The sequence below is a fragment of the Macaca thibetana genome, chromosome 15 (genome assembly GCF_024542745.1).
Source record: "Macaca thibetana thibetana isolate TM-01 chromosome 15, ASM2454274v1, whole genome shotgun sequence".
NCBI classification, from domain to species: domain Eukaryota; kingdom Metazoa; phylum Chordata; class Mammalia; order Primates; family Cercopithecidae; genus Macaca; species Macaca thibetana.
The window spans coordinates 39,344,459-39,370,197 of NC_065592.1; the positions used below are offsets into that span (position 1 = coordinate 39,344,459).

The window sequence follows — 25,739 nt, forward strand, 5'->3', positions numbered from 1 at the left end:
CACCAATATCAAAAAATTTAGTAAATAAACACACCAAAACAGAGGCCATATAGTGAAAACATTATATTATAACATGCTTTTCCAAACAAAATATTAAAATTAATAATTTTAAACATATTCTTTAAGTTCTACATGCATACTTTTGAGTATCTAAACTACATGTTAAACAGCTGAATACATTCTACTCACACTTCAGATCTTTAAACACCAACAATCCATGAATATTAATCTATTACTACAGGACAAATTTGGATAGAGGTCTTGGATAAATTTTAAGCTCACTTTAAGAGCACCAATCATTAACAATCATTTTTGTATTTTATTCACAAACACTGATACGATTTGTTTATTTATGTTAAAACAAATATTTTCTTGAAAAATGAATGTGTATTAAAGTAGTTTAACTGGTAGAGTAGGCTTTATTCCAATCTGTTAAACAGCCTATTCTCACAATATCTAAATCTACTTTTCAATGATCTCTTCCATCATTACTAACATACTTGTTCAAATTATTAGAATTATTTTTTCAAAGGGAGGAATAATCAAATTCCCCAGTCCATATATCTTATAAATATTTTACACCTAACACACACAGCTTTACAGTTCATGCGATAGGCAGTGTCTAAAAAATCAGTTACTAAATCTCAAAAACATTTAAATATCTATTTAAACACAGTGTCTTCTAGATTTTTTTTTTTTTTGTAAGAAAAGTAATCTGTAAACATCTTTACCTTTAGTTCATGCTTGGTCATTTGCTGTGGTCATTGTGGAAGAAGTGGATATGACTTTATAACCATTTGTGAAGTAGTCCATCTTTGCAAAAATATTACATTCCATGGGTAAAGAACAAGTCTCATAATTACCATGTGGTACAAATTTGTGAAAGCAATTTCTGTATTTAAAAACATAAAACAAAGACTACTAAACAGTCCAAAACTGTCGTAGCTGAATATTCTAAATACGAGCCAACAGTACTACACTAAAAATGTCCAAAAATAAGGCCTCTGAAATAAATATTTCCATTCTTTAAAAAAAGACATAATAAATGTACATCACATGGTCAGTGTACATATAAAAGTCATCAGTTTAAACCATTCTGGATGATGTATCTGAAGTAAAATGACCTAGGTTTTGCTTCTGTCGACGTCCTCTATTGTTTTTGGGGCATTTTCTGTTGCATTAAAAAAAGAAAGAGAGAAAAATATTGTTTTGATGATTTTTTTTAGGATATTTCAAATGTTTCCAAAGTAATACACATTTTGCACATAAAGCCACATTGCAAGCAATTACATGAAAGGGAAATGAGATGGTATCTGTTGCAAGACAAGATGAAGATGAACACAATTCGGACCGCTACCTCCCCTACAAAGCTGGGAGTTGAGAGGATTAGATATGTAATATAAGTACTGGCACAAGCAAAATTCATTCCCAGTGTCTATGCTACTATGTATGCATCCCTGACAGATATCCTACCCTTCCTCCAGCCTAGAAACTCCCTAGTCACAGTGACTGATAATAAGAAACCCCTACAGTAGAAAGGACTCTGGCCTATGTACCTTCCCTGAGCATTATGACAAGACAGCTCAAAAATGATAAGAACAGGTTAGATGAAGGGAGAAATCAGGAAGAAGTGTGCTTACTAACCTCAGCTGTGAATACACAGGAATGTCTACTGATTTTAGACAATGACTCAAAAGAAGCTGTCCACACCCTCCTGGGCCAAACCACAGAAGCCCATAAGCAACTGCCACACTGAAGATGAGGGACATTCTTTAACTCTGCTCTCATTTTACCATGTTTCTCAACAGCAGTACAAATCTCACTGTGTTGGAACTGCTCTTGTGCCTGCACACTAGATTGCAAACACAAGGTGCTGTGCTTTGCAATGTGGAATAAGGGGGCTGAGATGAATTCTAGGCTCTGCTAATAACTAACTGTGCAACCTCAATTCTCCTAAATGTAAAAAATAAATTAGGAGTTGGACTAGGTTCTACAATTTCTGCCAGCAAGAAATTTACAAACTAATGGGAAGAAAGTCTTATAACAATGAATACTCCTCATTTTGTTCAATTGCAAAGAGTACAGCTTTGCCTTGACTTAAAAGTGTTGACAATACTTCCATTTTGTATATGGTTTTACCTCACTAACCCTCATTTTAAAAGTATGAGGTAGATAGAGTTAGAATCATCTCCATTTCATAAATGAGAAAACTAGCTGACAGATCAAGCAACCCTCTTTTACTGTCACTAACTCACCATGACCTTGGAAAAGTTCCAATTTCCTAGTGCCATGGTTTTTAAATCTATAAAATCAGGGCGTTTAGCTAAGGTGATGTTCAAGGTTCCTGCCAATCTGTCATTCTATAAGTCTGAAAACATGAAAGGAGATTCTAAGAAGAAAAGAAGAAAAACTGACTCATGCAGTCTTGGTAAACAAGTCAGTGGGAACATCCTTTTAAAGAAGATTCCTCCCATGTGACAGCCGCCATGGTATATGTCAACAGCTGTCCCATAATGGACTGTGTGGGAGAGATACTTAAAAATTCAATGGAAATAAATCCATAAGTACATATATATTCTAAATATTCTAAATCCAAGATAGCAAGACATTAAGACATTCTAGGGGAGGAAATAAATAATAAAAAAACAGGCCTCCAGGAGAAATCTGTGATAAATTCAATGAGATGACTCCTCAATCGTTAGAGACAGTGGGGAGTGAAGACACTGTGACACAGTTAGAAATACACTGTGATGTCTAAGTGGCTGTGAGGGCAACAAGGAGGGATCTGGAGTATAAACTAAGGGTACCTACTTCAAAACGGCCTGCCAGGTAATTTTAATTGAGTAGTTGAGCATTATAGCACTGAAGGACAGAGTTGGGTAAAGGACTGTTGTAAGGGGGCTTTCCTAGCTCTAGGACCTTAGACCGAGGTACTTCTTATCTCAGGGCTTCAGTTTCCCGACTTCTCTAAATGAAGGGGTTGAACTCAAAGTTGCTTCCCATTGACTCTAACATCCTTTGATCCTCTTAAAAATAGCACTATCTGGCTGGGCACAATCCCAGCACTTTGGGAGACCAAGGCAGGCAGATCACTTGAGCCTAGGAATGGAAGACCAACCTCAGCAACACGGCCAAACCCAGTCTCTATTAAAAAAATACAAAAATTAGCCAGGCATGGTGATGCATGCCTGTAGTCTCAGCCACTCAGGAGGTTGAGGTAAGCCCAGAAGGTTGAGGTTGCAATGATCCAAGACCATGCCACTGCATTCCAGCCTGAATGACAGAGTGAGACCCTGTCTCAAATAAAGGCACTATCTCCAGGCCTCAAACATCTTCCCTTACTTTACCTTAATTTTTCTTCTGCCTTCCAAATCATTTGTTACCTCACTCCTATTTAACTCTAATAATGTCTTAAATGGTCTTCCCCCTACCTCACATGTTCACTACTCCAATGAATTTTTCTGATGACTCATTAATACTCTGAAAAAATGGTTTATACCAAGTCCTTTCCCTGCTCAAAAACCCTAAACTGCTACAAAATCAAGTTTGAACCCTGCTCCCATGACACGGTCATACTGGGCAAAGATGTTTCCCAAGATGACTCAACATGGAACCTTTCAGTGGAAAGAAAAATGAATGGGAATCAAACTGAATCCAAATCCAGACAATTCCACTTACTAGTTGGATGACTACAGGCAAATTACTTAACCTTTGAGTCTATATTAAATGGCTATAGCCAGTCCTGCTGTTAAATGTTTTTTCCCTATCTTCTCTTTCTGTTATCATTATTTGTTACATGATTATGCCCCTACTTTGATCTACCGTCCAATTTTATATTCAGTAGTCTTTCCTAAGGGCAGATCATCTGTTCTGTGAAATAAAGCGCACTGACTTTAGTGCCTAGGTGCTATGAAAAATATCTGTTACTTGGAGAACTTTTTTTTTTTATCATTTCTAGATTCATCATTTCAGCTCCAGATGGCTGAGACTACTGAAGGTCTGGCTTCTATCCAGACCTTGGATAGAAGGGCCATAAATCCATTATGGCCTGCCAATATCTGTATTTGATATACTTCAACCTTCTGCCCAGAATAATGCAGGGATGTGGAGAGATGATGCTTATGAGACTTCTGAACTGAATCTTAAAGAAAGAGGTAAGCAAGAAGAAAAGACATTAGACTGGGAAGCACAAAGACAACATGAACTTGCTGGATTTACTCTGACTTTTCTCAGGTCCAGTTCAGTCTGACTTATGTATTTCCACTCAGTTTAGAAAAGACTCATTTTATGCCATTGCAATCCAAATAAGTCATTTAATTTATGACAAATGGTTTTATTTATAATAGAGAATTTTAAAGCTTATTACTTATTGCTGCAATCCAGAAAATGAAGTAATGTTAACACAGTGATATCACAATAAAATTATCTTCAGCCTCTGATTTCTTCCTTTCTTACTATATTAACTGTGAGTAAAGTACATTCTTAGGGCATAAAACACCCTGCAGTTGTGCAGGGCTTAAAAATTTTCTGCATGGCTCTTCTATGCACGTGCAGACCATTCTAGAAATTCTAAGCCAGTCATGGTGGTTGACGCCTACAGTCTCAGCTACTCTGGAGGATCACTTGAGCCCAGGAATTCGAGGCTGCAGTGAGCTCTAATTGCTACTGCACTCCAGCCTGGATGATAGAGTGATGCCCTGTCTCTTAAAAAAAAAAAAAAAGAAAGAAAGAAAGAAAAGAAAAAAAAAATTGCTACTAATATTATTTTCCCAAAATGCAGTGCTCAAAGACTGTATACAATCTCAGATTCCTAAATTCCTTTATCTCATTGACTATTCTCACTCCCTCTCTGCTTGTCACCCAGATATACTTGTAAGACTGGGAATTAGTCCTTGCCCGTATTCTAAAGAAGAAGGATAGAGAGAGACCACTGAAAACCTCCGGGAACTGATCATAGGATTTTTCCTAATAGATTGGTGGCCTCAAAGCATCTATAAATAAACAGTTGCCTGCCTCTAATTTAAAGTTGGTATTTCTTACATCATTACCTACCTTGTTATGCACATTACAATTGCTACTATGATGGCGATCTGTACAGCTCCAATAATTGCTGCAATAAGAACATGAGTGAGCTTTTGCCTACTTGGCACTACATAGAGAATACTAAAGTCTGTCTTTTCACAGTGCTGTCCAGTGTAGCCAGATTCACATCTGAAAAAGGAAAAATATATATATTCCTATGAAAATTACAAATTTTGATACTCCCAAGCTTTTACATTAAAAAATACAAAATAGTAATAAAATGTAAACAGGAATAGGAAATCAAGCACTTTCCTACAATCTGGGGGAAAAATGTCATTTGTATATTTCCCTACTGTCTTTTTGATATGCCTACATGGTGCTACTTTCATCTAAGTTATATCACATTAACTTTAAAGTTGCTGAATATTGTTAATATACATCCATTTTGTTATTCTTGCTTTTGCTTTTGGTGTCAAATCTAAAAAAGTATTGCCTAATCTAAGGCCACAAAGATTTACTCCATTTTTTCATTTTTTAGATTAAATTTGCTTAAAAATTGACAAATAAAATTACATATATTTATCATGTACAACAGGGGTCCTCAGCCCCCAGGCCATGGACTGCTATTGGACCAATAGCAGTTAATGGCCTGTTAGGAACCAGGCCACACAACAGGAGGTAAGTGGTGGGCAAGTAAGCAAAGCTTCTCTGTATTTACAGCCACTCCCCTTCACTCACATTACCACCCAAGTTCTGCCTCCTCTCAGATCATCACTGGCATTAAGATTCTCATAGGAGCACAAACCCTATTGTGAACTGCGCACACAAGGTTGACTGCTCCTTATGAGAATCTAATGCCTGATGATCTGTCACTGTCTCCCATCACCCCCAGATGGGACTGTCTAATTGCAGGAAAAACAAGCTCAGAGCTCCCACCAATTCTACATTATGGTGAGTTGTATAATTATTTCATTATGTATTACCATGTAATAATAATAGAAACAAAGTACACAATAAATGTAATGCACTTGAATTATCCCCAAACCATCACCCCCACCCCTAACCCCCAGTCCATGGAAAAACTGTCTTCCATGAAACTAGTCCCTGGTGACAAAAGGGTGGGGACCGCTGATTTACAACATGATATTTGGAAACGTACAGACATTGTGGGATGGCTAAATCAAGCTAATTAATATATGCGTTACCTTGTATAGTTATCATGTTTGTGGTGAGAACACCTAAAATCTACTTTCTTAGCATTTTTTTCAAAATAGATACATAAAATTTCAAAATAGAAATACTCCATCCAGTGACTATAACATAGCTAGCTTATCTATTCCCAATTCTAAGACATGTCAGTTATTTTCAATTTTTCACAATTATAAATTAGATGTGGTAAACATCTTGGTGAATATGCACCTTTCTATAGTTAGTGTTATCCCTTAGGGCTAGGTACCTGAAAATTAGACTATTGAAAAAATAGGTATAAACATTTACAGTTCTCTGAATATAGCATCAAATTATATGCAAGACACTTTTCAGTGTATAAAATATAAACATGTAAGATGCAGGGGTAAGATGAAAATAAGTTATTAATGACAGAAACAATGTCAAGCAGTCAAGGAGGTAAGCTGTAGGTGCTAATCTTAGAAATTATCTGAATTCCGGCCGGGCGCGGTGGCTCAAGCCTGTAATCCCAGCACTTTGGGAGGCCGAGACGGGCGGATCACAAGGTCAGGAGATCGAGACCATCCTGGCTAACACGGCGAAACCCCGTCTCTACTAAAAACACAAAAAATTAGCCGGGCGAGGTGGCGGCGCCTGTGGTCCCAGCTACTCGGGAGGCTGAGGCAGGAGAATGGCGTGAACCCGGGAGGCGGAGCTTGCAGTGAGCTGAGATCTGGCCACTGCACTCCAGCCTGGGCGACAGAGCGAGACTCCGTCTCAAAAAAAAAAAAAAAAAAAAAAAAAGAAATTATCTGAATTCCAATTAAAAGTAGATAAAAAGGGAACTGCATCAGCTGATGATAATTTGACAGGGAGAAATATTTAAGACACTTAACAGACAATTTACATTTTTAAGCTGACAGCAGTGAAATGTATAAATTAGCCAGTCTTCAGTTAGAACTGATTAATAAAACATTTGAAGTACAAAAATAGTATTTATTAATGTCCCACAACTCATTAACAAAAGAATTTGAGGCAGCTTATCACAAAGTACACATTAAAACAACAAAAAAGAAATGTGAGAGGAGGGAAACAGGGAAATCCAGTGGTAGTACAAGTCTACCAATCCAGTCCCTGAGGTTCCTAGACACTTCCCAGTACATTTCACATTGGGCTCTATGCTTCCCAGCAAACAAACAAACAAACAAACAAAACACAAGCAGTGGGCAGGTATATAGATCATGGAAGAGAATTGAGAGCCTAAAAATAAACCCACACATCTATGGTCAACTGATTTTGACAAGGGTGCTAAGATAACTCAATGGGGAAAGAATCGTCTCTTCAACAAATGGTGCTAACTGGATAGCCACATGCGAAAAGATGAAGCTAGACCTCTTCCTCGTGTCACACACAAAAATTGCCTCAAAATGGATCACAGATCTAAATGTAAGAGCTAAAACTACAAAACTCTGAAGAAAAAACATAAGATACAGTTATTATGGAAAACCGTATGGGAGTTCCTCAAAAAATTAAAAATAAAACTACCATATGATCCAGCAATCTCATTACTGGGTATATAACTAAAGGAAATAAAATCAGTATGTTGAAGAAATATCTGCACTCCTATGTTTATTGCAGCATTATCACAATAGCTAAGATATGGATTCAATCTAGGTATCCATTAACAAATAAATGGATAAAATAATGAGGTATATATACAAAATGGAATACTATTCAGCCATAAAAAAGAAGGAAATCCTATCATTTGCATGGATGGACCTGCAGAGCATTATATTAAGTGAAATAAGCCAAGCACAGAAGACAAATACTGAGTGATCTCACTCATATGTGGAACCTAAAATAGTTGATCTCATAGAAGTAGAGTAGAATAGTGGTTACCAGGAACTGGGGTGGTAGGAGGTGGTTGAGGACATGTTGGTCAGGGGATACTAAATTTCAGTTAGATGGGAGGAATAAGTTCAAGAGATGTAGTGTACAACATGGTGACTATAGTTAACAATGTAGTGTATTCTTGGAAAATGCTGAGGATTCTAAGTGCTCTCACCACAAAAGTGGTAACGATGTGAGGTAATGTGTATGTTAATCAGCTTGATTAGACATTTCACAATGTATATATATTTCCAAACATGATGTACATTATATATATACATAATTTTGTCAATTTTTAAATACATTTAATTTTAAAAAGAGAATAAAACATAGGAGTAAATCTTTATCACCTTAGATTAGGCAACAATTTCTTAGATATGACACCAAAAAGCAAAAGCAACAACAACAACAACAACAACAAAAGGTAAATAGCACTAAATCAAAATTAAAATCTTTTGTACTTAAGGACATTATCAAGAAAGTAAAAAGACAACCCACAAAATGGAAAAAAAATGTAAGTTCCATATATCTGATAAGGGACTTATATCTAGAACATATAAAGAACTAATACAACTCTATCATAGCCAAAAAATAAAAGAGCAAAGGATGTATACTGACATTTCTCCAGAGAAGATATACAAATAGCCAATAAGCACATGAAAAGATGCTCAACATCATTAGCCATCATGGAAATAAAAATCAAAGCCACCATATATACCAGTTTTTATAGTTACTAAGATGGCCTAAATCAAAAAGTCAGATAATTACAAGTGTTGACGAAGGTACTGTAGGGCATGTAAAATGGTGCAGCCACTTTGGAAAACGGTCTGGCAGTTCCTCAAAATGTTAAACACTGGGTTACCATTTGGCCCAGCAATTCTACCACTAAACTTTACCCAAGTGAAATTAAAACATGTTCACACAAAAACTTGCAAATGATCATTCAGAGCAGCATTTTTCATAATAACCATAAAGTGGAAATAACCTAAATTTTCACTGATTGATGATGAATAGATTAAAAACATGTGGTTTTATCCATACAATAGAACAGTATTCGGCCACAAAAAGGAATGAAGTACTGATATACGTTATGACATGGATGAACCTGGAAAATGTTACACTAAGTGAAAACAGCTAGACACATGAGACCCCATACTATATGGTTCAATTTACATGAACTATCCAGAATAGGTAAGGCTATAGAGATAGAAAATAAATTAGTGGATGCCTAGGGCTAGGGAGCATGAGAAGATTTGGGAGTAAAAGCTAAAGGGTATGAGGTGTCCTCTTGAGGAGAAGAAAATGTACTAAAATTGATTGTGGTGATGGTTGCACGACTCTGTGCATATACTAAACACCAATGGAGAAGGAAGGAAGGAAGGCAGGGAGGGAGGGAGGGAGGGAAAAGTAGTAGGACAGTTGACACAAAATACAATCTCCATAAAATAAAAACAAATAAGTTGTTCAAAAGAAGCACAGTAATCAAACAAGTTGTTCAAAAGAAGCACGGTTGTTACTGTTATGAAACTTAAGGGAACTTAATCTCATTGGTCCTCATTTAAACAGGGCACCTTCTAACATAAAGAACAGTATCCTCAACAACACAGCTGCAGTAAATTCTATGATATAATGAAGTCTCATGGGATTTTTAAAATAATGTCCTTCATGATAAGCTAATGGACAATAGTCAAAGCTCAGTAAAATAAAAGCAGTTCCATAGGGAACTGTAACAATCTCCTAGATATGCAGCTCTCTAATGGTTTGGCTTAAGCCAAAGATTAAAATCTGAGTATCAAAAAGAATGAATATGCCATATATCATCGCTGCAGTTCTCCCTGGGTATTATTTTCTCCAACTGACTTTTGGTTATACTATCTGATATGGTTTGGCTGTGCCCAACCCAAATCCCATCTTGAATAGTAACTCCCACAACTTCCATTATCGTGGGAGGAACCCAGTGGGAGGTGACTGAATTATGGCGGCAGGTCTTTCCTGCACTGTTCTTGTGATAGTAAATGAGTCTCATGAGATCTGACAGTTTTAAAAACAGGAGTTGCCCTGCACAGGCTCTCTGTTTGCCTGCTGCCATCCACGTAAGATGTGACTTGCTCCTCCTTGTCTTCCCCCATCACTGTGAGGCCTCCACAGCCACGTGGAACTGTAAGTCCAATTAAATCCCTTCTTTTGTAAATTGTCCAGTCTTGGGTATGTCTTTATCAGCAGTGTAAAAACAAACTAATACACTCTCCTAATACCTAGAGCACTAACTTCTAGGTTATTACTTCTTCTGTTACTGATTAAAGGCAGATCCAAGGATTCAGTCCTCCACTTTCTACTTTCATCCCAAACACCTTCCACAGGCAATCCTATTCACTCCCACTGTCTCATGTGTGAATTCATTCACACATTCATTTACAACAATTATTGAGCACCTGCTATGTGCCACCTACCGTGGTGAGCATTTGGGATGCATCAGTGAACAGAATCGATAAAGATCCCTGGCCTGCTTACCAGCTACCAGAAGAAGAGTGTCAATAAACAAAGGAAGTGAATTAAATGGTTATGTTAGAAGGTGATAGATACTATAGGAATGTGGGGTGTGGGGTGTTAAGGGAAACTGCAAACACCAGGTATGAGCCAGGAAAACTGCAGGAAGGGAGGGTTGCAGTTTTAAATAAGGCAGTCCGGGTAGGTTAAGAAATTGACATATGCCAGGCATGGTGGCTCACGCCTGTAATCCCAGCACTTTGGGAGGCTGAGGCGGGCTGATCATGAGGTCAGGAGATCGAGACCATCCTGACTAACACAGTGAAACCCTGTCTCGACTAAAAATACAAAAAATTAGCCGGGCGTGCTGGCGGGCACCTGTAGTCCCAGCTACTCGGGAGGCTGAGGCAGGAGAATGGCGTGAACCCAGGAGGCAGAGCTTGCAGTGAGCCAAATTCCTGCCACTGCACTCCAGCCTGGGCGATAGAGCAAGACTCCATCTCAAAGAAAAAAAAAAAAAAAAGTAACATATGAGTAAAGACTTGAAGGAGGTGAGGAGTCTGCCATGCAAACAACTGGAAGACAGCATACCAAGCAAAGGAAGAGCCAGTGCAAGTGCCCTAAGGTGGGAGCACCCACGCATGCATGGCATGCACAAGAACAGCAAGTGTGGCTGGAGAAAAGGGGGTGAGGGGGAGGAGAGCCAGACAGAGAGGTGAAGAAACAAAACTAAGTAGGCCTTCTGCACTGAGTGAGATGAAGGAACTGCTGGAAGGGTTTTAGCAGAGGAATGATATGAACTGGCTTTTATTTTAAAAGGCTCACTCTGCACTTTGGGAGGCCAAGGCAGGTGGATCACCTGAGGTCAGGAGTTCAAGACCAGCCCGGGCAAAATGACGAAACCGTCTCTATTAAAAAATGCAAAAATCAGCCTGGCCAATGTGGTGAAACCCTGTCTCTACTAAAAATACAAAAAATAGCCGGGTGTGGTGGCACACGCCTGTAATCCCAGCTACTCAGGAGGCTGAGGCATGAGAATCGCTTGAACCCAGGAGGCAGAGGCTACAGTGACCTGAGATCACACCACTGCACTCCAGCCTGGGCAACAGAGTGAGATCCTGTCTCAAAAAAGGGAAAAAGAAAAAAGGCAGGGACACTCACTCTGTCTGCTGTTTTGATTATGGACTATAGAATACAATCACGGAGGCTATTGCAAAAACTCCAGGGAAATATTGGCCTGCACTAGGAATAGCACTGGCAATGGTGAGAAGTAATCAAATTTTGGAGATATTCTGAAACAGAATTCCCAGCTGATTGGATAAGAAAGAGAAGACAGAGATACATCAGAGGGTGTTTCGTCTGAGCAACTGAAAAGATGGAGTTGGAATCAACTGAGATGAAGAAGGTGGCAGGTAAAGCAGGTTTAGGGAGGGAGAACAGATCAGGAGATCGGCTTTAGTCCTGTTGAGATTGAGGTGTCAGACATCCATGTGGAAATGTAAAGGAGGCAGATGGATCTACGAGTTTCAAATTCGGCAGAGAAGTCTGGGATTTATGTAAATTAGGAGTTATTAGCATATGTCATGGAAAGCCCTGAGACTGGACAGAATCTCTAAGGGAAGAGGACTAGGATTAAACCCAAGTACACTACTACATTGAGAGGTCAGGGAGCAAAGAGGGAAGCAGCCAAGAAAACTGGAATGTCCAGCAAATCAGGAAAAAAACAACGGACAGTATAATTCTTGACACCAAGTGAAGAATGCATATCACACATGAGGGGGTGATCAACTGTGTCAAATGCTACTGATCATTCAAAAGTAATTTGAGACTAAGTACTGACCACTGAATTTAGAAATGAGAACAGTCCCAGTGGAGTGTTAGGGACAAAAGCTTGTTGGGGTGAGTTCAAGAGAAATGGGAAGTGAGGAACTGCAGACAGACTTTAGGCAACTCTTTCGAGTTCTATGAAGGAAAGGAAACGAACAGGACAGTAACTGGTGGGAATAAGAATGAGCAGTTTTTTTCCAAGATGGAAAAAATAAAAGTTTATCAATATATATGAGATATACTGATATTAAGTTCTATGACACAGAGAAAAAGGGAGAGGATTGCTGGTATGTGATAGTGAAAGTGTGTGCAAGTTCTCATATTGCTTCCATTTTCTCAGTAAACTTGGAAAGAAGATCAACAGCCAAGAATGAGGATGAGAGAGGAGGTACAGCTAATCTGAGGAGAGAGGAGAAGATACAAAGAAATCCTATAGGAGAGGAGGAGAATGCATAAACTGCAGGTGTAGAATGACTGCCGGCACAGCATAAAGGGCCCACCTTGAGACCTATAGATATGTCAGTGAGACTAGTTAACCTGGTGGTGTGCTTTTCACGGATAGCCATGATCAGCTGCATGTATAGGTATGCAGTAGGTGGAGAGCTGGGAGGAACCAGGACTACAGTTTTGCAAGTGAGTATGATGAAGCAACAGAGGAAAGAGGGATTCAAATGCAAAGGGAACTACAATGACTGGCCATGGAATTTACACTAACGAGGGAGGGGAAGAGAATATCCAGGGTGTGAGGGACACTGAAAAGTTGATAGGATCAATAAACGGGAGGGCTAGTGGGATAGAAGAATTGCTAGGTAGAAAGTAAAATGGAAATGGTAGAGAGGGAATGATTCTCAAATGTATGTCTTCAATCACATCTCTCTCATCAGTTCCAAAACTAAAATATATCCAGCAGCCCACCAGACATCTGTAAGCGGATATCCCACAGTTATCTTAGACCAAGCACGTCAAACTGAATATATCATTTCCCCTCAAACCTTCTCCCTCTTCCCAATGCATTTCCCACTCAATCTTGTGTTAGCCAGAAACCCAGGAGACTCTCCTGACTCTTCATCCCACTAACCTCCACCAACCCCCAGGTTCTCGTGCTCATATCCAACCTAACAGGTCGGTCACCAACATCTATGAGTTCAACCACCTAATGATTTCTCTGCAATCCATTTATTTTATCAGCCTCACAACAACTCCTTCATACTTAATTCAGGCCCTTACTTCTTACTAAGTCTCCTAAATTTTCTAATCTACTTTCCACAATGTCACCAGAGTGACTTTCAGATTTGATCTCAGCATTGCTACTTAAAATCCTCTAATGGTGTCTCACTGCCTTTAAAATAAAAGCCAAGCTCCTGGGATAGGCCAAATGTTCCTATAAGATCTGACTCTTTCTCCAACAATGTCCCCCACCCATCTTCAGGCTTACATGTCTTTTCTGAAGTCCCAAATCGCCTCATGTATACCTGTGTATGACAGCATTTTTCATATTATAATTACTTGTCAGTCTCTTCCACCAGGTTGTATGGTTTTTAAAGGCAAGATCCCTGGATCTCTGTCATAGTTGAATTTGACACCCCAATATCAGGGAGAAGTTGGCATTAATACATCAATCAATCAATCAAAAAAAAAAAAAATCAGGCCAGGCACGGTGGCTCACGCCTGTAATCTCAGCACTTTGGGAGGCTAAGGCAGGTGGATCACCCAAGGTCAGGAGTTCGAGACTAGCCTGGCCAACATGGCAAAACCCTGTCTCTACTAAAAATAGAAAAATTAGACAGGCATGGTGGCACACGCCTATAATCCCAGCTACTTGGGAGGCTGAGGCAGGAGAACTGCTTGAACCTGGGAGGGAGGTAGAGGTTGCAGTGAGCCGAGATTACACCACTGCACTCCAGCCTGGGCAACAGAGCAAGACTCCATCTCAAAACAAAAACAAAACAAAACAAAAAATCAATGGTACCATAATGCTAGAAGATTTTAACCTAATAATAGGACTATAGCTAAAAGCTGTTTATCCTTACTTGTTTACTGCTATACACACACACTTACCTACTAGCAGAAGTACAAATATCATGGCCTGATTCCTATAGACACTGCACAGACTCAGACAAAAGGAAAAGATCAACTGCTTTTAAGGAGTTACAATTGTGCAGAAAAGAGATTCTTTGGCATTTAAGATACTCCTTTTTTTTTTTTTTTTTTTTTTTTTTGAGACGGTGTCTCTCTCTGTCCCCCAGGCTGGAGTGCAGTGGTGCGATCTCAGCTCACTGCAAGCTTCACGCCATTCTCCTGCCTCAACCTCCTGAGTAGCTGGGACTACAGGCGCCCACCACTGCGCCCGGCTAATTTTTTTGTATTTTTAGTAGCGATGGGGTTTCATCGTGGTCTCGATCTCCTGACCTTGTGATCCGCCCGCCTCGGCCTCCCAAAGTTACAGGCGTGAGCCACCGCGCCCGGCCGATACTCCTCTTAAAAATTTATCATCGCCGGGCGCGGTGGCTCAAGCCTGTAATCCCAGCACTTTGGGAGGCCGAGACGGGCGGATCACGAGGTCAGGAGATCGAGACCATCCTGGCTAACCCGGTGAAACCCCGTCTCTACTAAAAAATACAGAAAACTAGCCGGGCGAGGCGGCAGGCGCCTGTAGTCCCAGCTACTCGGGAGGCTGAGGCAGGAGAATGGCGTGAACCCGGGAGGCGGAGCTACAGTGAGCTGAGATCCCGCCACTGCACTCCAGCCTGGGAGACAGAGCGAGACTCCGTCTCAAAAAAAAAAAAAATTTATCATCATCACATGTCATTCAAAAATATTTACTGAGTTCCTACTGGGCTAGGTCCTACACTAGGCACAGGGAAAATACTGGTTAACAAAACAAAGAGCCCCTAATGGGCTTACAGTCTAATAATATCAACTGCTATTCACTAAGTACATACTACATACCAGGTATTAGGCTAAGCACTTTACATATATTATCTCGCTTAATTTTAACAACATGAGATAGGTACTATTACTATTCTACTTTAAGAAAGATGAAAATGAGGCTTAGATATTTTATGTATAAACTTCCAAAGAACACACAGACAATAATTGGCCAAGTCAGTGTATCCAATTCCAAAGCCTTTAACCTGTACACCATTCAATCCTCTTACTTTCAGTTAGTAAAATACTAGAAAATGACCTGGTATCACATCATTACCAGAACATGATCCTCTCTCTCATCCTTCATTTAAGTATCTTGAAAGATGCACCATCCTAAGAGGACAAGATCCAAACCTCTATCAAGCTATCCATGCCACTGTAGGACAAACATGAAGAGCCCACTGTAAGATTTCGTTTTTAAACTGGCTTGGGCCAGGAGCAGTGGCTTACGTCTGTAATCCCAGCACTTTGGGAATCTGAGGCAGGCAGACTGAATGAGCTCAAGAGTTCAAGACCAGCCTGGGCAACACAGCAAAACCCTGTCTCTACTAAAAATTAGGCTGGGCACGGTGGCTCACGCCTGTAATCCCACTTTGGGAGGCCAAGGCGGGCGGATCATGAGGTCAAGAGATCGAGACCATCCTGACCAACATAGTGAAACCCTATCTCTACTAAAAATACAAAATTAGCTGGGCATGGTGGCACATGCCTGTAGTCCCAGCTACTCAGGAGGCTGAGGCAGGAGAATCACTTGAACCCAAGAGGCGGAGGTTGCAGTGAGCCGAGATTGCACCACTGCACTCTAGCCTGGCGACAGAGCAAGACTCCATCTCAAAAAAACAAAAAACAAAAAATTAGCCAAGCATGGTGGCACATGCCTATAGTTCCAGCTACTCAGGAGGCTGAGGCAGGAGAATTGCTTGAACCTGGGAGGCTGAGGTTGCAGTGAGTCAAGATCGCACCACTGCACTCCAGTCTGGGCAACAGAGCAAGACTCTGTCTAAAAAAAAAAAAAAAAAAAAAAAAAAAAAAAAAAAAAAAAACTGGCCTGTTATCATTCATACAGCTGGATTTTTTTAATGTTCACACACAAAAAAAGAAGAGGTTAGGGTTCTTCAAAGACAAGGTGAACTTTCAATCAGGAAAAAGCAAATGTCTTAACAAAGAACTATTCAACCATTAACAGTTTACAGTGTTTTGTTTTGTTTCTTGTTTTTTAAGCAGGAGAAAGGCCGGGGAAAAAAATCAGGAGCAGGGAGCTAAAGAAGTAGAAGGACCCAAGGTACTGGATTTCCAATTGCTTCCTCTTATTTTTTGGAAAGATTCACCGGCTTCTAGGTGGACCAAACAAAGGAAAAGTATACTATTTCTCCATGTTTTGATGTTTTGACTAAGAAAGGAAAAAAAGGATCTGGTCAAACTCTAGGAGGCAAGGGTAAGCAAAATGACAGCAATGTCCCCTTGTCTATAGAAACATCACCTGGCTAACTAGACCAACATCAAGTAGATGATGAGCTCCTAGCAGCAGCAGCAAAAAGGTGTATCCATAGACAGGCAAGAGCAGCAAAAAACACTAAGATCATTAGGTAGGGTATTGGAAAGTCTGAGACTTAATTTTTTCCCAGCTCTATTTCTAACTTGCTGTTGACCTTGAACAAGTTACATAACCTCTCTGGAATCAGGGAGTTGAGGATTTACGCCCTTTCCATTTTCATCTCTCAATTCACACCTGGTTCTTCGTCCCCATCCCCTTATTTTTAGAAATCTATTTTAGCACCTATTTTATTTGAGTTACATGTTCTCTGTTCTTAATACAGTCTTTAGTCCCTCAACCACCTTGTGACAGATTGCCTAAAAACCAAAATAGTGTTGGAATATGGCACATTTATTTTTTATATTAAAAATGCATAGTATTATATTTTAAATTTGCCCATAATCTCAAAGCCCTTTAAAAAATTGTTTTTTGTTTTCTGCCTATTACTTGCCAGTTTTCCAAATGATGCTGCTGATTTATTTTTTTACTTGTCTACTGCAAATAAACACTACTTTTTGGTAATATTTAGCCTACATTTCATTCCCTTCTATAGAGCAACAACCACTGATGAAAAAAAATGCTCACCACTGATCTGGAAGCACTGACTTACCTACAAGAAGCCTTCTGAGTAGAATAGATGAATTCACATTTTCCATGGATGCAGTAACCATTGAGGTTTTCAGGGCAAGGCATGTGGTTTCCAATATAAACATCTTCTCTTTGATCATTAGCATCTTAAAAGAACATAAACCAGATCATTCAACAATGAAACGCAAGCTGAAAAATAAGGACTTTTCAAATGTTCTGAAACAGCAAATGAATCCACTTGCTGTCAACCACCTACTGGCAATTTGAAAAGAAAATTTATCAGATAAGGGGTTAGATCAGATCCAGGGTCTTTTCTAATTCCTATTATGCCATAAACACAGCGGTAAACTTAAGATTCAAAGCATTTAAAAATACTTGCAGAATGTGACCGCTAAGAGTTACTGTTGTTTAAAAACAATCTGGCAAAGAAAACTAAACACCTTTGCTAAAGAAAAAAATGCTAGCTCTAGAAGAAAGTTCACCTCTGTGACAGAGAGATGGTGTACACAGAAATGGCTTTTGGGGAATGAACTTAATCATCTATTTGAGGGCTATGAAATTGAGGCCAAAGAACACTGAATGACAGAGAGCAAGTTATGGGATTCTGGAATTTTAGGGTGAAAGGTTTATTTTCGGAATGAAAATTATCAAGCATATTCATTTTTTTCCAAGTGAAAATAGCTTTGCTGCTCTTTTCATATAGTTTTTCTTAGTATATGGTCATTATTTTAAAAATTCAAATAATATAGAGGTTAAAAAAGAAATTCAAAATAACCTGAGATCTCACTCTCCAAAAATAAAACACTATCAACATATTGATGAACATCTGCTCAGACTTAAGTATAATGATTTGAACTGAACTGAAGTGAAGAAAAGGAAGAGAGTCAGGAAGGAGAGATGGAACAGGTCAGGAAAGATGAAAACATAGGAACTTGGTCTTCAAAATCAATCAGATTCATTCACTCATTCAGTCATTCTCCATATATACATCACATACTCACATATGCACACACACATACACAAATAAATTTGGGAATGAATTTTTATACTTTTTTTGGTATATGCACCAATACATTAATCCTAAGCTCGAAGGACCCAGAATTCCCCAATATTTACAGGCCTGTCCATGTGCAGGAAAATCCCCAGGCTTCCTGCCATTTGTATCTTACACAGTTCTAGCTAACAGATTCTGTGCACTATAGCCGTACCTTCAGCATACTACCCTCTTAAACCTGAGACTTCATAACTGTAAACTCAGAATAATAGGACCTATACTTCATGCAGTTTTGAGAGGATTAAAGGAGATAACAAATGCAAGTAAAATACCACCAAAACAACCAGCTATTTAAACAGTATATCATGTAACATCACAGGGCCTATCTCCCCAAAATACAAATAAAAGGTGCTAATAAAATTTTTTTAATGTTAATGGAAACCAATTAAAAAGGAATGAAATAGTGAGTTGTATGTATGTGTATGGGGAAGATTAAGAGGAAGATCAAGGGAGAAGTGAGAATAGAGGTGTCAAGTGTAAAAAAACCCTGAGAACCAAAAATACAGATTTTCTGAGGATAAAAATTTACATATAGACAGAAAAAAACCTTAATGATTATTGAGGTCAGTGATAGTGGAACTAAAGCAGAGAGAAACAAGACCAAAATGATATTATTTTTCCTCAAAGTATATATATTTACATTGTGCTAATTTAATTTATGCCTAGAAAGAGAACAGATCTAAAAGTCAGGGAATCTAACATACAAATTCTCAATTTAAAAAATGTCTTTACTGCTTTGTGACCTTGTTCAAATCACTTATTCTCTCTGAGGGAGCTGAATGAGACCAGCACTACCCAACACAGGTATAGTACAAGACACATATGTAATTTTATATTTTCTAGTAGCCCAGATTTTAAAAAGTAAATAGAAACAAGTAAATTAATTTTAATCATATAATGTAATCCAGTATAGCCAATAAATAACATTTTCACATATTACCAGTATTAAAAATTGAAATATTCTTACTTTTTAAAATAAGTCTCCAAATTCTGATATTTTATACCCACAAAAGATCTAAATTCTGACTAGCCACATTTCAAGTGCTCAATAGCAACATGAGCCTAGTAGCTATCATAATGGAAAGTGCAAAACAGATCACTAATTTATCATCTACTGATCACCTTGTATATGCTGGGCACTCTGCTAGGTGTTGGGAATACAAAAATGAAAACATATCCTGTCGTCAAAGGGCTTATAAGGTCTCCTCCAGCTCCCAGACTATGATTCTGCCATGGCAAAAGAAATCAAGCCCTCTTCTGGGTTGCTATGATCCTGAGCACTTACTCCTCTATTATAACACTCACAGTACTGCCTGTTTTATTGCTATTTGGGTTTTTTAAGTCAGCCTCTACTATAAGACTGTGAGCTCCTTAATAATCTGGCTGCTTGTGTTATTCATTTCTGTATAACTCCTAACACTTAGAATGTAGTACATATAATGGCTAAGAACACAGCTCTAGAGTCAGACTGCCTAGGTTTGAATCCTGGTTACAACACTCTCTAGCTGTGTGACCTAAAGGCAGTTACTTAACTATTTCTGGCCCTCAGTTTCTTAATCTGAGAAATGAAGATGACAATGATGTCTACTTCTTGTAGGGTTGTTTTGAGGCCTAAATGAGATAATATATTTAGTGTATTAAATATGTAAGTGTTTACAGAACTTAGAACAATGCCTGGCAAACAATAAGTACTTAACAAATAAGTATTACCAAGTATTATTTCGTGCTCAACAAATGTTTGTTAAATGAATAAATTCTAATTTTCTCCTGGTAAAGGGAGAAAAAAAACAGTTATAAATTGTATCTTTGTTGTTTTCCATTGACAAAATTATTATCCAATAAAGGTTTCTATCTTGAATCCCTTCATGAACTAGACTGTCTGTAGTAGTCCTATCCTGTGTTTCCTAACAGAGGTCAAAACTTAATTATCATATCTTTTATTTATTACTTGTGATCCAAGCAGAAGACTTTCCTAAAGTAATTTAGCTTTGATGAGAAATGGTTTATCAGAAACCAAATAACTGAAATCAAATATACTTTTCTTGCTACAGTTTTAAACTAAAAATGCCACTCTACATTCCCCATCAGACCATAAGTGAACTGAGGAAAGCAGTCATCTCCCATAGCATTTCTCAGAACATGGCCATGAAAGGGTATAACAATGGGACTATAGAGAATAAGGTTATGCACCAACCTATGATAATAAAGTCCTATAAGGATAAAGTCCTAGTAATAGGACTATGCAGGTCTGTAGAGGCTGTGGTAATGTACTAACGTACCATAAGGAAGTTCTTTAAACAGCAAGGAATTTCAAGAATAACGCAGAGCTGAGAGCTATCAGAGAACTCAGCTAGGTGAAAGCAGTCAGAGAAAGTTAACTAAATTAAAAACAAAGTTTTGAGAAATTAATAGGAAAAGTATGGCACCAATAAACATACACTGAATGAAGTAATGAAAGAATGTGGTATCAAGCTGTAGGCAAAGTGAAGCTATATAAAACATGAACATGTCTAATAAGGCTTTGAAACTTCTGCCAACATCCAAATTCACAGAGTCTAATATTCCACTCAATGCCAACTTTATTCATCCCATTAAACATACATACTATTTCTGGGCATAGCTACATGCTCAGCTAAGCTACAGAGGATATTAAAAAAAAAAAAAAAAAAGGCATGCATGGTCCTTGCCCTCAAGAAGCTTAAAGTCAATTCAGAAAATCAGCATATACACATGAAAAACTGAATAACACAAGGGAAGGGGTCCCATGTGGCAGTTTACAATTAAAACGGCAAAAGATGGTTTTATAACACTAGGTGCTATGGAAGTTCAAATTGAAAGGAGAACTCACTGGAGGCTAAAGGATTTATTGATAGGGTAGGACTCAAGTTAAGACTCAAAGCATAAATAGATTAGACAGAGGAACGGTGGAAGCCAAAGGGAAGCTATAATGCACATGGCATTCTTAAGAACAAAGAGTAGCAACCTAGGTAGAGTATGATACATTCAGACTGGGGAAGGGTATATGTCAAAGTTGGAAAAGTAGGCTGAAACTAGATTATGGAAAAATTTGAATTCTAGGTAAGACATGTTTTCTTCATCATATGGACAAGGAAGACACTAAAGGCCTTTTGAAGACAGCACAAGGAAAGCCGGGTTTTACATGAAAATTAGTTGAGATAGTTGCCTAGAGCTGGTGGTTAAGTGAATGGGGAGTGACTAATAATGGGTGTGGAAGTTCTTTTAGGGGTGAAGGAAATGTTCTAAAATTAGATTATGATAACACTTTTACAACTCTGTAAATATACTAAAAACCACTGAATTGCACACTTTATAAACAGGTGAACTTAATGGCATGTAAATGGTATCTCAATAAAGATATTAAAATAATTAAGTGGATACCAGCATACAAGATAATGGGGCAAGGGAACTAGGAAGATTATATATATACATATGTATAATATATATAATATATTATTATATTATATATATAATATATATGTATATATATGTATATATATGTATAGTATATCATCTATACATTTATATGTATAATATTATATATATTATACATATATATTTTATATATATCACCTGATATATCTATCAGGTGACCAATTAAAAGGTTAATACATAATCCATTAACTGGGAATGGTGGTACACACCTGTAACTCGAGTTACTCGGGAGGCTAAGGCACAAGAATCGCTTGAACCCAGAAGGTGGAGGTTGCAGTGAGCTGAGATCACACCACTGCACTCCAGCCTAGGTGAGAGAGCCAGACTGTGTCTCAAAAAAAATAAAGAAAGTTAGTACATAATCCAAACTTGTGGCAATAAAAAGCTAAGCTAAATCTCAGCAGTAGGAGTAGACACTAGACACACAGAAAAAATAAAAATGGTTTGAGGATGTTTTGGAAAGTGAATGAGCTCAGAAACTCAGATCTGGAAGGGTCCTTGGAGGCCATCTGGTTTGATAAAGGAGTATCTTTAGTTTTATAACCCTCAGAGCCTATGTCTACTTGAACACTTCCAAAACTCGTAATATGGTTCATTCTAATACCATCAGATTTTCTTTATGTTGAATGAAATCTCGCTTCAACTTGATGCAGACTTCCTCACATCTGTTTACCCTCTCCCCTCTATTAACCAATCTTCTATTTTTAAGCTCAGATTTTCCCAGTCCCATTCCTATTCCAACAATTTACAACTATCTTGAAGAGTGGTACCCAGTACTAACTCCTGTACATTTAAGTGTTCAGTAGAACAAAATTGTTCTCTTTATTGAAGATGCTTGTAATACAGAATTATGTAAAAATGACTCCAAATGTGAGCCTAACAATGGGGGTTCTGTAGAGAGAATGTAGTAAGCTGAGTTCAAGTTTAGATCTCCAGTCATTCAAAAAGTATTTTTTAAGCATCTATTATGTTCCAGGCACTATGGTAGTTCCACAAGTTTGAAGCAATGGCAAAACAAACAAGTAAGTACAAGGCAACTGAATATGTGAAACCAGTGCTTGGAAAAAGATCCAGACTCGAGAAGAAGTATTAAGGTTCACCAAGGTAATAGCTCAGAGGGGATTAAATATATAAAGGTAATTAAGAAAGCAAGGAGGCAGAAAAGAATTCTGGAATCATGGTACAAAGGGAAGTAGCAGCATTTAGGGCCAGCAAGTCTGAATTCCAGTCGCTGTTCTGCCATTCTATATGGGCAAAACTCCTGCAGTTTCAGCTTCTTCATCTGCAAAATGAGGATAAACTTGATTGTTATGAGGACTAAATAACACAAATATGTGAAAGCACCTGGCACATAGTAGGGCACTTGATTAATAACTATTAAATGAAAGAATATCCTACTGATGTCACTTATGAACAATAATATTAAATGGCAAGACAGATAACTAACCCACCAATGGTGAGACTGTTGAGCACAGCCAGGTTACTGAACATGAAACTAGGAAACAAAAGTTTTAAAAATAACCATAATAACACTGACATTGAACTCAGTAACACAGTGTTTAATATTCATAGTGATCTTAGGTAGTAGATATTACTGTCCCTAATTACAGATGTGATCAATGAGGCTCAGAGAAATCAAGACACACAGCTAGTAGGCACAGACCAAGTCTGACTCCAGAGGGCAAGCTCTTAGCCATTACAGTATTATTTCTCCAAGCTATCCTAGGAGATGTGTAGGAAACAGATAAAAAGCAGAATGGCCAAGCACCTGCTCTCCAGGCCAAGTAAATTAGCCAACTTCAAAAAGGAAAAATAAAAAGGCTCAAAAGATGTAACATAACATGGTTTCAGAAACAACAGCAGAGATGTCACCTGCACACAGTAAGAACTGAGCACAGAATGATCCTGCCTAAACAAGCCCTTAGTCAAGTGGTGACAGGCACGATGAACAACAACTGCAACTGCTAGTCTCTGAACAGTGCGTGTGTGTGTGTGTGTGTGTGTATGTACAATACAAAAAGCATACTTGGTCACCAAATGGCTCCTTTCACCCACAGAGGCATTCAGAAACAAATCCACCACCAGCTGCAGTGCTTTCAAATACAAAGGATAGTTGTGGTTCTAAGGGATGATGCTATGAAAAAACCCAGTACCAGATGGCTTATCTGCAAAGGCTTGTTCCACTGGCTATCTGTCCTGGTCCAACAGTGTACAACCAAAATAAAGCATGAGGAGTTGCTATTAGCAATGGAGACACATACCTGGAAGGTAAACTGCCGAGGTCACAACTATATCAACACTGCATCAGTAACCCTAGGGCTCATTATTTCTATAAATCTCTACAGTTAAAAAATTCAAAATATTCTGTCTTGCTTCCGCTATACTACCCTGCACCCCCCAGCCTTCATCACTAACATATCCCTCCACACATCCTTCCCTAACCACAGTCTGCTCGGACTCCATTAAGGAATTATCTTCCGCTATGTAAACTACTGCCCACACTCCAATGCCTCCCACTCTCCCAATTCTAAACCCCACCGTCCTCCATACCAGCCCTGATTCCTCCTTTCCTAGCCTGCCCACTGTGCTCAGAGAAACACCCCTTCTAACATGAATAAGTTCATCTACCTCAACTACTCCCTTAGAAAATAGTCCTTTCATCTTCCTGATGTACCAAGACCACATTACTTCCTAGATTCCCTTTCTTCCCTCTTCCCCTGATGTGCTCACCACTGTCACTTCCAGCCCAGCATTCCACTCTCAGCTCCCCAGCACCTTCCTCTCTTAGGAGCCTGCTAATCATCCTCTGCATGACTCTCCACCAACCTCCATGACATTCTCTGATTTCCTTCATTGATCTTAGCGTTTGGCTCACAGTCTTTCCTTTTGATGAGGCATATCTGTCAAAATCATTTTTAAAAGGGCACATCAAAAGGGCTGGACCGAAATATCTAAACAGTCACCAGTAATGGAAATGATATCAGTATCTCGCTATCTCAGGTATCCCTGGCCAGCAGCAGGAGGAGAGACTAATGAGGCTCAAGGATGAGACCAAAGATGGGGTAGGGTTTGGGATAAGGTGGAGCTTAGGAACAAAGTGAGAATGTCTTCATAATAATAAAAAGGGTGGTATGGTTAGATTATAGGCTGTATGAGCATATTTTTGAATCAAAATGGTCACATTAAAATGTCATATACCACAAAGAAACTTCCTGCAGGTGGAAATGGTATTGATTATAAGGTATGGTATATGTGAAGTATATCCATTGATCAAGATTTGCGCATTTCAGTGCTATAAATTACATCTTTAAAAACTATAAAACGAGAATAATGATAATCACATGGGTGGAGGTATACAAAGAATGACAATGCTGACAACTGTTGAAGGTGGGTACTGGGTTTATGAGGTTTATTATACTATTCTGTTTATGTATCATAAATACATGTTTTCTAAACGTCACAAACCCATCTCCCATACAACTCATGCTCAATCATATCCTTTATGGTAACTGTTGAAGGTGGGTACTGGGTATATGAGGTTTATTATACTATTCTGTTTATATATCATAGATACATGTTTTCTAAATGTCACATACCCATCTCCCATATGCTCAATCAATGGTAACTGTTGAAGGTGGGTACTGGGTATATGAGGTTTATTATACTATTCTGTTTATATATCATAGATACATGTTTTCTAAATGTCACATACCCATCTCCCATACAACTCATGCTCAATCATATCCCCTTTATGACTTCAACATCTACAACAGAACTTCTAACACTCCA

At 38.5% G+C, this 25,739-nt stretch overlaps 1 protein-coding gene across 3 annotated transcripts in view; it reads right to left on the minus strand.

Moving 5' to 3' along the window:
- Positions 1-25,739, minus strand: part of TMEFF1 (transmembrane protein with EGF like and two follistatin like domains 1) — a 101,551-nt gene that overhangs the window by 592 nt on the left and 75,220 nt on the right. The window contains exons 8-10 of one of the 3 annotated variants that reach the window (XM_050761508.1): positions 17,466-17,589; positions 5,053-5,211; positions 732-892 (exon numbers count right to left, since the gene is read on the minus strand). In XM_050761508.1, the coding sequence (XP_050617465.1) occupies positions 739-892; positions 5,053-5,211; positions 17,466-17,589 (437 nt within the window). In that variant the 3' untranslated portion in view covers positions 732-738. Of the gene's footprint in view, positions 1-48; positions 1,172-5,052; positions 5,212-17,465; positions 17,590-25,739 lie in introns of those variants that run through there. The other 2 variants (XM_050761507.1, XM_050761509.1) reach the window with 2 other exon arrangements.